Source organism: Simochromis diagramma, unplaced genomic scaffold (genome assembly GCF_900408965.1).
Source record: "Simochromis diagramma unplaced genomic scaffold, fSimDia1.1 OVJJ01000692.1, whole genome shotgun sequence".
Taxonomy (NCBI): Eukaryota; Metazoa; Chordata; class Actinopteri; order Cichliformes; family Cichlidae; genus Simochromis; species Simochromis diagramma.
In genome coordinates, this window is record NW_024387485.1 from 1,289,401 (window position 1) to 1,306,433 (window position 17,033).

General features: G+C 42.4%; 1 protein-coding gene across 3 annotated transcripts; it reads right to left on the minus strand.

The window, feature by feature from the left end:
• On the minus strand, positions 1-16,197 carry LOC120724503 (src substrate cortactin-like). Of its 3 annotated transcripts, XM_040016713.1 has the most exons (16): positions 16,039-16,195; positions 13,851-13,959; positions 13,665-13,738; positions 13,433-13,562; positions 12,420-12,530; positions 11,902-11,956; positions 10,696-10,806; positions 10,020-10,130; positions 8,845-8,955; positions 7,453-7,563; positions 3,915-3,970; positions 3,772-3,841; positions 3,429-3,670; positions 2,490-2,616; positions 1,989-2,057; positions 1-1,792 (listed from the first exon to the last, which is right to left on the minus strand). In XM_040016713.1, the coding sequence occupies exons 2-16, from the start codon at positions 13,932-13,934 to the stop codon at positions 1,656-1,658; spliced, it is 1,599 nt and encodes a 532-aa protein (XP_039872647.1). In that variant the 5' UTR covers positions 13,935-13,959; positions 16,039-16,195; the 3' UTR covers positions 1-1,655. The 3 variants fall into 3 exon arrangements, with proteins under 3 accessions (XP_039872647.1, XP_039872649.1, XP_039872648.1); XM_040016715.1 differs by lacking the exon at positions 10,696-10,806 and having other exon boundaries at positions 16,039-16,197; XM_040016714.1 differs by lacking the exon at positions 7,453-7,563 and having other exon boundaries at positions 627-1,792; positions 16,039-16,194.
• Positions 16,198-17,033: the final 836 nt, after the last annotated feature.

The window sequence follows — 17,033 nt, forward strand, 5'->3', positions numbered from 1 at the left end:
TTATTTAGTTTATTTATTGAAACTGAAAAATAAAAAGAACAAGCAGGTAATAATGTGACTCAAGCAAACAGAGGTACAGATAATACATTTAAAAAGGTCACTTTTTTAATTATAAAACCCAGAAGATGAATAAACGAAGAAACTCTCACACGCACGCACACACCTGTGGAAGCTACACTACTGCACTCCACAGACGAGCAGTTTGTCCAGCCTGCTGCCTGTTGGGAATTATTCATGTTTGGAGAACAGACTGAAGCCCTGTCCCTCAACATCAGCTGGATACATTTCCACAGGTCCTCGTCACTGCCGACAACGAGAGGTCGCACGCACCGCTGGGTCATAGCGAAGGATGTCAGTTAGGCTCCAGAGCAGTCATCACAAAGCTTCACGTGTATATCAACATGACGCACAAAAACCTCCAAGCATTCCCAGCGACAAGAAAAGAAACCCTATAAAAGTCCTGTCCACCTCCACAGAAGAACACAGTGACGGAACAAAAACCCTGCTTTTATATCTAGGACTTCTTTCAAGCATTATAAAGTATGAGCTCTATGTACATGATTCAAAGCATGAAGTCTATGATTCAGCACTGCAGAATAGAATTCAAATAACACTGTCTTTATCTGGTGATTCACCCAAGTAGCACAAATGAATCTCTGGTGTTGTTGGCCCTGTGATTCTGAGAACAACTTAATAAAGGTAAGTTTTCTCCAACAGACACAAAAAGACTTATTCGTACTACACGAAGCTCTAAACCATCCTCAGATTTCATCAGCGTGCACAGTTACAGTTGGAAGGGGGGTTTGGACTCCTGTGCAACACCGCAAACTACAAACACTAATCAAGAAGCAAATGGGATCATTGGGTCATTGGACTGGACAGAATATAACCATTAATATACATGATAATCCAAAGAGGAAGGGAGATTTGTTTCACTTCAAACTTCTCCTGCTTAAATTAAGGTTGAGCTACTACACAGTGAGCACCCTGAGCTCTGTGCACATCGTTTCAGATGTTATAAGCTCGATTTAGCCATTTCTCTGCTCTTTGGTGAGACTGAGGGTACTCTTCATGATGCAATCACTGCATTTCCTCACACCAACTCCTCCAGCTGCTTTTAAGGCTGTTTTTAAGGCTGGAAGATGTTGATGGAGGGGGAACCATCTGCAGGCCACAGGACCGGGGGGAGAATAATTAGCCAATAATTATTCACTGACATACGGAGAAGCAACAATGCCTGATCAACACCTTGTGAAGCTGCAAAATGCAAGCTGGGACTGCATGACCGGTGTTAAAAAGTGAAATCAGCTCAGTCTCCAAATAAACTATTGGTTGCATCTTGTAGCTTTAACTCCTGCTAAACAGAGGTGCAAAGCTTTGTGCCGCGTTAAGCCGAGTATTCAGTCAGATAACCGGTTCTCCATTTTGTCTCCGATTTAAAAATAACTGAATAGATAGGAGGGAAGGAGAAGAAAAGCTGTGAGGAGCTCAGACATCTAGCATTGTGTCGGAACACTAAGATGACGCGAAGAGAGGGAGGGAAAAGTAAAAAAGAGAGAAAAAAAAAAAAAGACCCAGGTGTGAGAAGGACAGTATCTGAAAACGTCTCCCTCCCCTTTTTTGTAAAAGCACGGGGAGACGGGTCATCATCGTCATCACTGCCGAACCTCCACATAGTTGGCTGGGAAAAGGCCGTAAGCACCTCTGCACACGCCTCGCCACCAGCCCTCGTCGATCATCTCAATGTTGGTGATGATGTCGTCGGGGTCAAATGAAATTTCGTCGTCGCCCGCTGAAATGGGAAGACATTCATGAGGAAGGAGCTCTAAATGTCTCAAGAGCTTACGCCAACTGTTGATACGATAATGGTCAAAAAAAAAAAAAAAAAAAAAAAAACTGATCCTCTAAATAATTCCATCCAGGATCTAAAGTGCACTTTGATTCTTCTATAAAGGACATACACATATATACATAAACTCCAGTCCTACCTGCTTGATAGTCATATAGGGCCACAGCTGTCACCCCAAGGTCCTCCCCGTAGTCGTACTGCTGCGTGTCTGCAATTGAACAGTAGTTTAAATAAAAGCTTACAGAGCAATCAGGTGGTTCTACACTACAAGGAACTCTAACCTACAGATTAACAAAGACATGACGGTGCTATAAATGTTGTTTTTTCAACTAATGCCTTATTCACACAAATCTTTCTGTTTAATACAGTTTTAAAACAAAGTGTCATTTTCTACCTTTAGACAATAAAATAAAACAAAAAAAACAATTACATAGCAAACAGCAGTTTGTCAGATGAAAAGTAAAAGAATCATGAGTGTAACAGCTTTTAGTCCCTTCTTGGCTCCTGTGTCCAAAGTAGAAAGCTACACTGCATTAATGCCGTCCTGTAATGCAGTGTAAGCATTCCTGTGTGAACGCCAGAGGGGAAAAGCCACCAATAACACAATAATAATTAAAATAAATAAAATAAAGAGCTTCACCTTCTGCTGCAGACTCCTTGGGGTTCTGGTACAGATCATCGTGCGGTGTGTAGTGGCTCTGTGGCTCTGCCTCATACAGCTGCCCTCCATTCTCAGCGGTGTCGTAGGCATCCTCCTCCTCCGTGTTCTAACACAGTAAACACAGCATGTTAAAGACTGCAGCACTCATGTTAGAGAGAGCGCGCTGATTTGGAGAGCTAGGGAACTTCTTATACTATCGCCAAACTATACTGTAATAGTATTAGTAAGGTTTACCAGACACAGTAGCGTCTGAAACAACTCCAGTCCCAACAAGTTACAGTTTCTCCTGATCAAATTAGGTTTTTATACGTTAAAAAACAATGTTTTAAAGTTTGATGTCATGTATACTACATGCATGCATCCAAGCTTTTCCTGGATAATAACACGATGATGATGATAACAATAATAATCCACTGTTGGTCTAAAACACAGCGGTGCCACAAAGAGTGATGCAAAAGTGTCTGTGTGTTGATGGGCGATCGTGGCTCAAGAGTTGAGAGTTCGCCTTGTAATCGGAAGGTTGCCGGTTCGAGCCCCGGCTCAGACAGTCTCGGTCGTTGTGTCCTTGGGCGAGACACTTCACACGTTGCCTACTGGTGGTGGTGAGAGGGCCCGGTGATGCCAGCGTCCTCTGTCAGTGCGCCCCAGGGTGGCTGTGGCTACAGTGTAGCTGCCATCACCAGTCTGTGTGTGAATGTGTGGATGACTGGATGCTTTGGGGTCCTTAGGGACTAGTAAAGCGCTATACAAATCCAGGCCATTTATGTGCTGAGTTCTCTTCCTGGGAAACAGTCTTTGTATAAAAACTTTGCAATCGCAATCAAGTCCTGTAAAAAACATTCTTTGCGTCTCTACATGGGCAGCGTCACAGTGAGCTTTAGGCCTAAACCTAAGCATTCAAAAATCACTACGACTCACCCCGTGGCTTCTAACTGGTTGAACCGCTGGAGTCGGGCTTGGGGTCGGACTGGGACTTGCAGCAGGGACAGGAGACGGGGCTTTGGCAGTCTCTTCAATTTGGCGGCGCGCTGCCTCCTGCTCTTGCTGCTCCTTGGCCTGACGACGCAGCCGCTCCTCCTCAGCCCTCTTTCTGTCCTCCTCCTCTTTCTGCTTGGCGATGTTCTCAAAGCGGGCCTTGATGCTTCCTGTGCTGCTGGCACCTGATGAGAACAATTGGGAACGGGGAGGAAACAGAGTCACGTCGACTACCTAGTTTCCTCAAGTTGTGACTAACAGACGGCTGATGATGAACGATGCTCACCGGCCTCCACAGGTTTGGTTTTCTGGTAAGCTGGAGTCAGCTTCTCCACATTCTCGAATGTGCTCGCGCTCTGTTCAATGTCAGACGTAACATGTAAGACAAGGCCCTCTACAGAAAAGTACGCACAAACACGGAGTCCTTACCTTATCCATGCGATCATTCTGGACACCAAACTTCCCTCCAAAGCCTTTAGAATAATCTGGCAACAAAGAGGAGAAAAAGTGAATGTTACTTTGTGTCTAAGGACTCAACCACAATGTGCATCACCAGAGCCTGTGCTCCAGAGGAGAGCTGAAACGCACTCTCTGGTCCGAGTTCAGCTGAAGCACACTGTAGGTTGACTGGGCCGACTGAAGATGTGCAAGAATCAAAGAAGCAGGAGGAAAACGAAACCGGCTGACAGGAGAATGCTGACACAAGGAAACATTTGTTCATGCGGCCAACTCAGCTTAATCTCTGCAATGAAGAAGAGCTGTGTCCGTGCAACAATAGCAGGAAGCCTTCGCTTTAAAGAATAAATCAAAAATATGCAGTGTGGTCATACAGAATCATGCACAAAATATATGCATAAGCAAAACAAACAGCATCACGGCAGTGCCACAAACAGCCAGGGGTGGTGAACAGGGAAGGCCGAGGCGATATGATAGCTGCTTTCAAGTTATTCACGGGAACTGCCCCCTAATTGGCCCTTTGGACATTTTGTTTGCTGCGTTTATGGTTTCACTGCCTTTTACGTGGAATTTGCTGATATGATTGACAGAAGCAGTCTGCTGTTCGTCCCCCTGACAGACATCCTCGTAGGGTCGTTCCTGCAGCTGGATAAAAGATCCAGGCTGCAAACCACAGAGTAGGGCTGGGCCATATCATACCGTCCACGGTAATACCGGTATAATGTTGGGCAACGATAAGAAAATGAGATCTCGCAATAGAATATGGGTAAAACGCGCATGTGCAGTGCCTTTGTTTTCATACGCACATGGCGGAAAAAGCATTTCGGCGACGGAGAACGAGGAAGGTGAAAGTGGATCATTGAATGAAACAGATGAACCAGAACTGGTTTGTAAAAACGCTGCAGCTTCAGTGGTGTGGAACTGGTTTAGCTTTTGTCCGTGAGATACACAACAAAGCACTATTTTTGGTAGCGCATGCTAGCGGGCCGTCGTTATTACCGTGTGTTTTGGAAAATACGGCGCACTTAAAATCATCCTTTGATTTTTCTGAAAGTCGACAGAGCCCCTTATAATCCTGTGTGCCTTATGTATGAACTCTGGTTGTGTTTACTGACCTCGAGACGATTTTATGTACACGGCGCTCGAAAATCTGTCAAATGTTTCAGTACGACTTTGCTAAGCTACGAAGCCGCACCGCTTGATGGATTGTCGGAGCATTACGGCTATCGTAGGCGGAGCCTCGCGGAGTGATATGTACTGCACCTCAACATGATATTACCGTATTGTGTGTGTATAACCTCTTTTTAAGTTTTGTGGATATTATACATGGTTATGCTGAGGATATGTCGGCCAGTTTCCACTGGAAATGCCTTTTGGTTAAACTGTCAGCGAGGAATTTGCTTTTGCACTGTTAAATTTTACAGCTGCTTGTTTAAGTGAAAATACATTCATGGGTTTTTTTGCACTAATAAAGTTGTGGAGTCGCAAAGTATTTTGTCTAGTGTCAATTATATCGTCAGTTATATTGTTATTGCAAATTTTCAAATGTATATCGTGATAAATATTTTTGGTCATATCGCCCGGCTCTACCACACAGCCTACTGGGAAACTACTGTCTGTATTCATAATGCTGAATTATTAATGTGTCACACTGGGTTATAGATACACTTACTGCATAAATTGAATTTATAAATGCCAAAAATAAGCGCACTACATTTTCTGTATAAACCAGCATCTATGACAGCATATCTGTGACTGATATCACTTCATCCAAAGTGAAGGCAGTTTGCAGCTGGTAGCAGAAGCTCAAACACAAACTGTCATTCAAGTGCTTTCCTGTTATGTAAAAATTATTAATAATAATAATAATAATAATAATAATAATAATAATAATAATAATAATAATAAGCAGCAGCCGGGGGGCACCTGAGCAGTGCAGACTTGATGGAAAGGATTCATATTGTGAAAACTCTTTGGCCGTCTAATAGAGAGGATCCAGGCAGGCGACCAGCAGCACCACTAAGACCTGAGGCCTGTACTACAAAGTTCAACATACTCAGTATATGCATATATTATCAGGCTACATCCACCCCAACATCAGCGATGAGGCTTAGCCGCCACATGGAGGCGGTTATCAACTTGAGTCAAGTAGTTTGAGACTCACTGTTTTCTAATGCCTCACTACAAAGAGCATTCACACACAAAGGTCTGAAGACACTGGAGGATTGGATATGAATTTACAGTTGTGTTTTCTGCTCAACTGACAGGATTTGTTGTTAAATTGTTGGTATGCTTTCTAATGCAAGACTAGTTGGTGCTAAAAAACAAAACAAAAACAACTTTATTAGGTACACCTGTTCATATCGAATCAGCCAATCACACACTAAATGCTTTAAGGCATGTAGACAAGCTAGAGTCCTAACAGAGCATCGCAATGGGGAAGACTATTTACATGACTTTGAACGTGGTTCAAATGTGCCTGTCTGGCACCAGCATGGCTTTTTGGTGCTCAAATATTTCAGAAACTGCTCATTAGGGCTGGGCCATATCATACCGTTCACGATAGAATATGGGTAAAACGCACATGCGCAGTGCCTTTGTTTTCATACGCACATGGTGTCAAGTATTTTGTCTAGTGTCAATTACATCGTTATCGCAAATTTTCAAATGTATATCATGATAAATATTTTTGGTCTTATCGCCCTGCTCTACTGCTCATCTCCTGGGATTTCCCTGTACATCCATCTCGAGAGTTTAGAGATGTGGTCCAAAAACAAAATGAAAAAAAAAAAAAAAAAAAAAAAAAAAAAAGTCCACTGAGCAGCAGTTCTGGGCAGAAATACTTTGAGGCCAGAGGAATGCATCATGGCATGTATCAACAGTTCAGGGTGCTGTTAGAGTGAGGTCACAAGACTCCAATGGAGCAACTATTTTCAGGAGATTCACGTAAAGGGCAGCTGGCAAATCTGACAATCGAAGCAATTCTGAAGGTAAAGCGCTTTATAAGAACCATTTACAAGAGGCCCCAACTGATTCTGGCAAGATGTATCTAATAAACCAGCTGGTGACCGGCAGACTCACTTTAAGTGATTGTTAGTCCTAGGCGCCACTTTGGGATCACTATATCAAGGAGATCAGATAAAATTGAAAGTAAATCACTTTGCAGTACAGGCCTCTGGGGCTGGCGTGCCGGTGCCCGTTGGCGGCCGTCTTGAACGTGTAACTCTGCATCTTCTCACTCACCTGCACTACTGCCTACATTTGTTTGTTATAACAGTCTGATAGATTCCTCTGCCCCTCCATGGCATTACAATAGGATTGATGACAGTAAACTAAAAGTCTCAGTCAGTGCTGCACAGGTGGGCGTGTCACTGTGGGAGTGGGAGGGGCTTCTGTCAGAGCCGGCCAAAGAAGCTAAGAGGGAGGACTTTTCATAGGAAGGGAAGGATCAGGAGGAGCTTTGTAAAAGGGAGGGTGGGGTTGGGTGACGTGCTCAGGAAAGTATCTGTGCCTTTTTGGGACTCGTGCTTGGCCAGGTTCTCCTTGTGCTCATAGCCCAGGGCACACTGGTCCTGCCTCTCCACCTCTACCCCATACTTCCCTCCAAACCCACGCTTATAGTCTGCAACACAATACATACACATATACGGACAGACAAACATCACACACATATTACAAAATACACACCGAATACATGTAAAAGACACATATAGCGACAATGATGCACCCACCAGGCTGCGTGCTAACAGAACGACAAAGAAAAGGCCTTCGTGTTCTTGCCCGTTCGCTCAGCACTCAATGTTCGGATTCACTGCGAATGGTTTTTACAACTATGAAGAGGCTGTTCCTCTTCAGCTGGTCTGCTCCCTCGTTACCTTCGTCTTCAGTAATGTCTCCTCTGCACATTAATATTTCCTCAGTTTTAGGAGAAAGGAATATTCGTGAACTGAAATGACTTTGAAAACTGAGTAACATGACGTCTGCTACCAAAAGCTGCAGAAATGGTAAAAGCACCTCGACAAATTTGTAGCCAGGGATTATTAAGGATATGAAAACTATAGTTTAAGATAGGAACCGTGTATGATGATCCATCCAAGTAACAGATGGGAAGAGAATAAGCGAGAAGAAGTGGAAGGAGATGATGGGAGGAAGATGTTGAGAAGGACAAAGGTGGAAGAGGAAAGGATAAAAATGAAGGAGGAAAGGAACAAAGAGTAGGAGGAAGAGAAGGAAAGAAGTAGTTAAGAAGAGAAAGGAGGAGTAAAGGAGAATAAGAACCAGGACACAAGGAGAAGGAAGGAAGAGAAGAAAGAATCGAATGAAGGTTAGGGTGAGGAGGTAAAGGAGGAATAGGCCCCACAGAAACAGAACACAGCATGTGATTGATTGGAATCTTTCAGTTGAGGATAAGGACCCACTTCCCATCAAAGAAATGAGAGTATGAGAGCATGTTTGAACTGCTCCCATTCATTTGCTGCATGAAAATCTGATTGACAGGCCAACTTCTCTGACCATCTAGAAGTGGCTCTGCATAGAACTCACTGTGTGAATGCCTTTTAGTTTAGATTCATTTACATGCTTGTAATGTCCTGAACACAGCATCAGCTTAAGACCCGACATGCAAATATAAATCTGAGCTGTGGGTTTCGTTTCCGCTTTCTGAGCCATTTTTGCATGCTAGTTGAGGAAGTTGGCAACTTTTTAAACACCGCACTGGAGCCACAACAAAACCACATCTGAGATCGAGTACACGGCCGAGGAGGAAGTTTGGTTTCACGGTTGATTTGTGCCAAACTCAAACTTGTAAAGGTGGCCATTTTAACAAACCCTTAATTATTTCATATCGGCAGTGCATCCGTGCGAGTGTCACGCTCAAACGCAGAAACCAACTCGGCACCAGTACCTTTCTGGGACTCGTGGAGCTGCAGTTTCTCCTGGTGGTCCCATCCCAGAGCCGATTTGTCCTGTCTGTCAGTCTGCACACCGAATTTGCCCCCAAAGCCCTTCACGTAGTCTGCAGGGAAACATGACACACAGACGCAGGTCTCTGAGATAAGATGTTTAATGATAAAAATCTTGTAATGCTACTTTTAAAAAAACAACACTGCACCATTTACAAGCTACAGCAGAGAAAGTGCTTTAGTCGTTTCCATCAGTGTGACACTAGTTTTTTGTTTGACAAACTTTATATTTAACGTTTACTCATTCAATCCTAACAGCTGAGGCAGCTGCATGTTGCACATCATTCGTTCCAAACAGGAATTACAGTGAGCGGTATTAAACTGTCTGCTGCCCACCTATTCCAACAATGATGCTTTAAAACGCCTGACTGATTTATACCCAAACGTAGGTTACAAACACAGTCGGGGCATTGTGGAGGTCGTTTATGCATTTGATACGAGTCATATCTGCTGTTGGCCAATGAGGCGTGACAAGCAAGCAGCTACACACAGCTGCTGTGCTGAAACTGCAAAATTACAGACAAGTCAGGACAGACATGAGGGTGTGACCTACTGAGACCCTCTGGACACAAAGCTGCTAATAACACATCAGCAGCGCGAGTTTAACAGCACGAGCTGAAAGCAAACAAAAGCTGTTTACTCTGTCGCTCGTTCTTTCACGGTAACAAGGAATCAAAGCAGTGAAAACAAGGTCACTGCACACAACAACAACAACAACTAGTATGTGATTTTTTTTATGATAACAAAACTCATCCTATTATTACACCCTTCAAACTTCAGTCACAAATTATATAATAAATAATTAAAATCAGAGACAGTAACTCCCCTGTGTGAAGAATCAGCTCTGCATAGATGTCACCATCTGTGCGTCACATGCTCCACCGTTCTGACCCCAAAATTCAAATTAATGACTTTTTTTTTCAGCCAAAATTACAAAACAAGTTTGAGGCCTGTGTGACTGTTGGGTTAAACGTTTGTAATCTGACCAACACCACTTGTGACAATAAAATAATCTGCCATCACAGTTTGTTTGCACGCGCTTCAACCGTGATCAAAATAAGAGTTTTTTGTTTTTTAAGAAAATAAAATGTTCACAGCGAGTGCCGACTGCTGTTACCTTTCTGGGATTCGTGCCTCTCCGTTTTGCCTTGATACTCGAAGCCCATGGCACTCTTGTCCACCTTGTCCATCTCAACGCCAAACTTGCCTCCAAAGCCCTTGGCATAATCTGCCAAAGGCCCAGGGGAGAGGAGAAAACAAAGTTCAGACAGAAAAACTAATTTTCCTTATGCATCAAGTACATTTAGTTTATTCAACGTATGATGTTGTCTTCTGTGTCAAGTGGAAATGTGCTTATTGAGAATGTAGACAAAAAACAAAAACCCCCTACAGATGCTGACTACCTGATGGATGTTAAGGTGTTAAACAAACACAGCAGTCCAAATTGAAACAGCTTCCCTGCCCCAAAAAATAAAAAAAATAAACTGGAGCCATGGAATGAAAACATCGTATGTACAAAACACCATGTAAGATAACTTATAGTCTTTAATTAGAATGCATTTTGATCCAGGGCAAAAAAACAAAACAAACATGCAGCTTAAAGCAGTTAAGTTATTGTTGTGCAATCTCAAATAAGCAGGCTGAGGAATGATGGAATGAAGAAAAGCAAAAACAAACATGATCTGCCAGGACCTGCAGGCTGCTGCGCAATTACAGCTCTAGTGTCTGTCTTCACTTTTGCCATCTTTCTGCAGATTAATGAGAATGCCATACGGCAGGAAACCTCGACAAACCTTTCTGGGACTCGTGTTTCTCGGTTTTGCCTTGGTAATCGAAGCCCACGGCACTCTGGTCGACTCGATCAGCCTGCACTCCGTATCGCCCCCCAAACCCTGTGGTGTAGTCTACGTAGCAGAGCAAGGAGGAGGGAAGGGGCAAGGTTCAGAGATCAGGGTGAAGCAGCATGGGAGCAGTGATCGTGGAGCAGCCCAATTCCAAATTCCCTATTGACACTTCCGGGTGCTAGCTTCTGGGTCATTCCATTCAAAAAATAAAAACTTTAAAAAACTTAAAATTTGGAAAAGTTTCCACTTGATCTCTGCAGAATCAGCTGAGATATTGACTTTAACAATAACTTGAGTCTATTTAATGAAACATATTACAGACTTCAAGTACATGGGAAGATGGGCTGAAATTTGGCACCTTTGAATTTGAATATAAAAAAATAAAATATTAGAAACAAAAACAAGATTTTGGCTTCAGAGAGAGAGTTGGTGTAGAATTGATTTAGTTGCTTTTTAAAAATTAAATAAATTTAAGCAGAGCTTGAATATGCTCTGCTCATTAGTGCTGAACCCTTCGCGTAGATCGCTCCTGCATGCTGAAATGCATTGAATGCCTTCATTGAATCTACTCAAGTTATTTTGCAAAAATCAGACCAATTCTGACAAGCTCAGGTGGCTAAACACTGACATTTCATGGGATGACTCAACAGCTAAGACAGAATCACAACAGTAATGACAAACTAACAAGATTATCACACAATCATATCATGCTTTTTTAATTACTCATTGAGGGCCATGTACATCTTATGTACACCTACTGTAGCAACAAGGGACAGCAATAAGGAAGCATTGGAATTGGGCAGATATTCAGGACTGTGGTTCAAAGCACTGTTGAGGGAATGAGAGCAACAAAGGTTGACAGCCTGGGTAAGCAGCCTCAGCACTGAGGGCCACAAAGCCTTCCTGAGTACCAGGATCACTGCAGTCTGTAACTGTAGTTTGTTTTGACTCTATCCCAGCACACTGGGTCTAACAAAAACGCCATTATTATGTCTCAAATTCTAGCTTTAACCTGATTTTTTCTTTTTTATCCATCTAATCTATCACTAATGTGTCCACTGAGTAAAGCCTTAGTTCCATGTCCAGGACACTTTTGCATATCTAAAGAAGTCAAAACCAGCAGTTTTGCAAAGACATAACAAATAAGGACATCACCTTTCTGTGACGCGTGCTTCTCCGTCTTTCCAGCATACTCAAACCCAACAGCTGACTGGAAGGAGACAGGAAGAAGCAAAGCAGTTATTCTACTGATTAGATGCATTTAAAAAGGTTTGCATTCGTAGCGTGCAATGTTGTCGAAGTTGTGTAAATGACATGCAAATAAGGCTGCCATGGCTGATTAAACTCAAATCTTTGTTTTTGTCAGTTATGGAGAAGGTTTTGTGACACAGCATGCTTCCTTCTGAAACTTTAGGTCTGTAGTTTTACTTCCAGCCAAATGTGCATGAACACTGCTGTGCAGTAGAGCAATTACTCTTGATGTGGAGGAGATACGTTCTTTAGCAAACTTAAAAACAAAACATGACACATACAATACAATGCTTCATTTCATTTTTGTAAAAAGAAGGTGTTGGGGGGCGGGGCTTCATTTTACACAGCAGGAACATTACTAATAAAAAGTGTCTAAGAAAGTGTTGTGCTACTGTTCGAATGAGGTCAGCAACAGGAAATACCTGGTCAACACGGTCAGCCTGCACTCCAAACTTCCCCCCAAAGCCCTTAGAGGTGTCAACCTGGGAGCAGTGCTTGGACAGTTTGCTCTGGTAGTCGTGTCCAACAGCAGACTGTCAAGGCACAAAGACGCAAACGTAAATGCACGTCGATATTTAAAATGCTGCATAAAGCAGAAGACTGACAACACTAATGAAAGATGGCAGAAAACATGAAAATAGAAGCAAAACTAGGCACAGCCAGCAGGAGGTGTATCGACTGTGGAACACTAACTACTGACTTAGCGCGCGCACACGCACGCAGACACACACCTGCAAAAGCACGCAGCAAGCTGGCTGGTTTCAGCTACATGAAAAACCACAACTACAGGAACTACTAGTTTCAACCCTCCAAACAAAGAAACAAAACATTTAACACTGTAGTACAGCTGTGCACACAAACAATGTGTTACACTTATTTTAACAAATCAGTCAGACTACTAGGAAATTGTTTCCATATTTTCATTGACTGTAACTACACGTGGTTTTCATCTTTTCATCAAATTCTACAATTTTGTCAAGTTGGAGTTGTAAAGTGAAAAAGCTCTGCAGCCTCAGACTACAGCACACTCCCTCACCTTGCCAGACGTGCTTATATTAGAATTGGTCTGTGGCGAGCATCAACCCTTAAACCCTTAACAACAATAATCTTTCAATGTCATGTGAATGCAGACAGACCTGTTATGCAACAGTTAAGGTCATTCCCTGCAGTAGAATTTGCCATCTTTGTTTTCCATTTATGCACAATTTCAAGCAAGACCTATTAGAATTTGCAGTTGGGGAACACTGATCCCTACTCTTTACAATGAAAAGCAATTTCAAATGTCTTCAACGATTCACAGACAGACAAGTTCCTACAATACAAACTGTAAAGGATAGTTCATGTAATTCTTACCAATCTATAAGAAGAAAAACAAAACGACAAACAGAATTTGTGTGTCTTTGATCGACTGCACAGGTCTTACTGCCTCCCTCACCTTGTCCATTCGATCTTGCTGCACTCCAAATTTTCCTCCATAGCCATGCGAGGCTTTGGGCATGTTCTCCAACTCCTTCTGCTTCAGGTTGGTATGCTCCGTAGAAACAGTCTCACGCAGACGGTGTATACTACACCAAAGACCAACACGGTTAGGACACACAATTTGTAGATTTCCCACAGTGCATTTATTCCCAAAAGAAGGAAAAAAACTAAAACATTCGCATCCTTACTCTATGTGCTCCTGATGGCCTGAGCCAGCCACCGTCTTGGCTCCCCAGCGCTGCTCCTTCTCAGACACATCATTCTAGTTTTTTAAAAACAGAGTAACAATGTCAAAGCCAAGAACACTAGTGAGCAAAATAAGATTTTATTTAAGTGAACCAAGAGGAACTAGAAACAGGAGAAAATACAGGTACCTCAAAGTCGGGGTCAGTCTCCCAGTCGTCACCTCCATCGTCTACAGACACATTGACTGACTGTCCAGCTGCTGCCTTCCACATGTTTGTGAACCGTATGCCACACACACTGAAATAAATTAAAGACAAGTATTTTACACAAGTTGAAGAGGTAGAGGCGTCTGAGGACAGGCTCAAATTTGAAGCGACCTGATGGCTAAAGTTCAGGAAACAACGAAACTTAAAAATATACAGATCAACATTTCAGTCGCATCTGAGCCCACTGACATTCTGAGGCACAACTAGAGTCTTATTTCAGTATTACCATTTTATTATTGTTTCCCCCACTTTTCTTCCAGAGAACATTAGTTCTATATTAAGGAGCGCAAAACCTATTCCACAAAAGCTCAGTGCCACCATACACCACCTTATTATCAGATATGCAGATATCAGTCTGCAGGGCATCACTGATGCACATTTATCTCTGCATGCTCTGCAGAAAGTAAATTTATAACTTGTAAGTATTTTCTAACACCTTTCTGCAGTAAAAGGTTTGGGATTTAAGCTTTTTTACTTTTACATTGAAAATACGCTAACGTCAAAAGAGCTTGATGTGGCGAATCCAGAAATCTGGATCCTCACATGAGCTTAAGTTGGACTTGTGAATAAATGTTAGTAATAAATGAGCACTGTGGGCTTTACCATACACGTTGTCATTTTACTTGACAATTACTTTTCATCTGATTCAATCAAATTATTTTATCACTTAGCTGTAAATTCAGGTAAATGCCCTTTCCATAATTTCATAAGGATATTTAATTTAAGTTGGTGGATGTGCCAAATTTTCTTGTCAGAGTAACTGAAACAAACCACCAAGCAACAACTGAAAAGCAGTAAAACAAACAAAAAAAAATTTCTTATAAACTTGCTTTTCTTTGGAACTTGAACAGTATGTTTGCTCTGCAATTCAATTTTTCTGTGTTTACCCAAAAAGACATAACAGTGGAATTTGTTGTTTTTATCCAATGATGACAAAAAAATTATTAGTATTTAAATCAAACTAAAGAAAAGCCCAAGTATGCAATCAATGCTGTTTTTTGGAGGTTTTGTGTAAGTTCTGAGTTAATAAATGATCAAATCGATCGACTCATCAACTAGTCTGACAAAAGCTGCATTGATTACTTATAACTACGTAAAAGTAGCTGCACATAAGATCCATTTTAAGCTTAAATGCATTTCTCTATTTCAGCATTGACTGAATACAAATTAATGACTGCTGGTACAACGAAGCAAGACACCCGACTACACCAAGTCCTCTACGCTTATATAAAGTGGACGCTTAACAATCTGTAAATTCGCTTATGACATGCGGCCTGTGATCGCGCATCTGTTAGGAACAAACGCTTTCTGTGCCAGTCCCCACTCCTGACTCAGCACCATGTGGGCAATCAGCATCTGTGTTCAATCAGAGGCTGCGGGAGACGTGGCTCCATTCATCTCAGTACAGAGAACAGAGGGAAGGCATCGGGACCAGGAAACTGTAACCTGGCAAGTCCCTACACCAAATGTGCGATTTGTGTCCCACAACACAACCACACCCATCTGCTGCTCACATCGAGCTGCTACTCTCCTTGACCAGGCCTGAGACACGAAAGTCCACTTAGGTGTGACTGTGGTGCAAATAAAATGCAGATAACAGGGAGCAGTTGGCACAGTTGACTATTCCAGTCCACATAGGAAATTTCCCTGAAGCTCTCTGTGACATTGACCTTAATGGTTTTCCTTGCCTCAGTAAAGTAGGCCAGACTTCATTTGTCAGGACTCAAACATGAACCCGTTTTTGCCATAAAAACGGGTAATGAAATTATGTGGCGTGTTTCTGCTGATGGTCTCAACGGGAACACTGACACAACTGTCAGTGATTCAGGCTTTAATTACGGTTTGAACCGGGACACGGGCTATGGAATAAGATGTACACCTCATCAATGCTTACTGACACACGACGAATCAAAGTTAGATGTCCAAGAGCGGTAAGAAAACTATAAATTACTTAAATAACTGGAAATTGTGTCAGTCTAGCTGTGGCATTTCCTGTTCCAGTTTCCAGCTAGCTGGCTGGCTAAAGCTAACATGCCTTCTGGAATGATGAAGCGCTTCGGCTCGCGCGGACACGTTAACGTGCTCCACTGAAATAATAGTTCATGCTCACCGTTTGCTACAAAGCTAGCTCCGAACAATTGAGTGTTAAAACTCCCCCGGTAGGATATGGTCCTGTCGCAGCTGTGGCTTCGACGGAGAAGCGTTTGTGGATCAGCTCGCGCTCCCTCTTATCTATCCGCGCGACTCTTCCGGCTCTCCCAGTATCCCGTCCTGTTCGCCACAGCGTCGACGTCACAAGAGGGCGTTGCGCGACCTGTTCGTGGTTTTCTAAATGGAATTTAGTGGAAAAGCAGATTTCTTCTAATGCTGCAGCTTAATAGAGCCGCAGGGAACTGCTGTTTTCATTTTGTTAACATGGGAATGTATCCAATAAAATCAGTGCTAGGATACGAAATTACGAAGAGCCTGCCTGGATTTGCCTCACATTTATACAGCACTTTAGACTTAAAGTCACATTTTAACTATACCTTCATCATTGTGCCTACAGTCACCCCAAAGACGCATTTTAAGTCAGGAAAAACACTGTAAGCCTGCTTTGAGTCCCGCTGTTTGTCCAAAATTAATAAAACGAGTGTGCTTTGATAACAAACAAACTTATAGCAACCGAGTAATTATTGCTGGTTCATTGCTCTCTTTGTCATGGATTTTCTCACACACATCTGTAATATTCTGTAGTAGATGCTGTGTTTGTGCAGAAAATGTCTTCCCACGTTACTTTTCACGGTTTACTGATTTTTCTGATGGACATCGAGCACAGAGATGGGCTCAGGAGCCTCAGGTTGAACACCCTTGGACTAGAGGGAACCCAACCATAAACCTTTGGTCGTGGTTTACTTTTTGAAACGAAAGTTAGCCCTTCTTCAGTAACTACGTTGATTTTCTACTGTTTGGTTATCACAACTTTCTCAACAATTTACTGAAATTATGTGTGCAAATTATTCGTTTTTATTCTTGTCACATCTATAAATAGATTTTATTTAGAGAGAAAAAACCCTTCCAAACAATTTTGAATTTGATTATGTCCTTTGATCTTTCTTTTTCTTT

What these genes read in the sequence shown, in the direction of transcription:
- LOC120724503 (XM_040016713.1), bottom strand. Translation starts at nt 13,934, where the DNA reads ATGTGGAAGGCAGCAGCTGGACAGTCAGTCAATGTGTCTGTAGACGAT. An exon ending in GAAACACGAGTCCCAGAAAG is followed by an intron (nt 10,131 to 10,695) that starts GTTTGTCGAGGT and finishes GGCCTTTGGCAG; the next exon opens with ATTATGCCAAGGGCTTTGGA. An exon ending in AACCAAACCTGTGGAGGCCG is followed by an intron (nt 3,671 to 3,771) that starts GTGAGCATCGTT and finishes TGTTCTCATCAG; the next exon opens with GTGCCAGCAGCACAGGAAGC.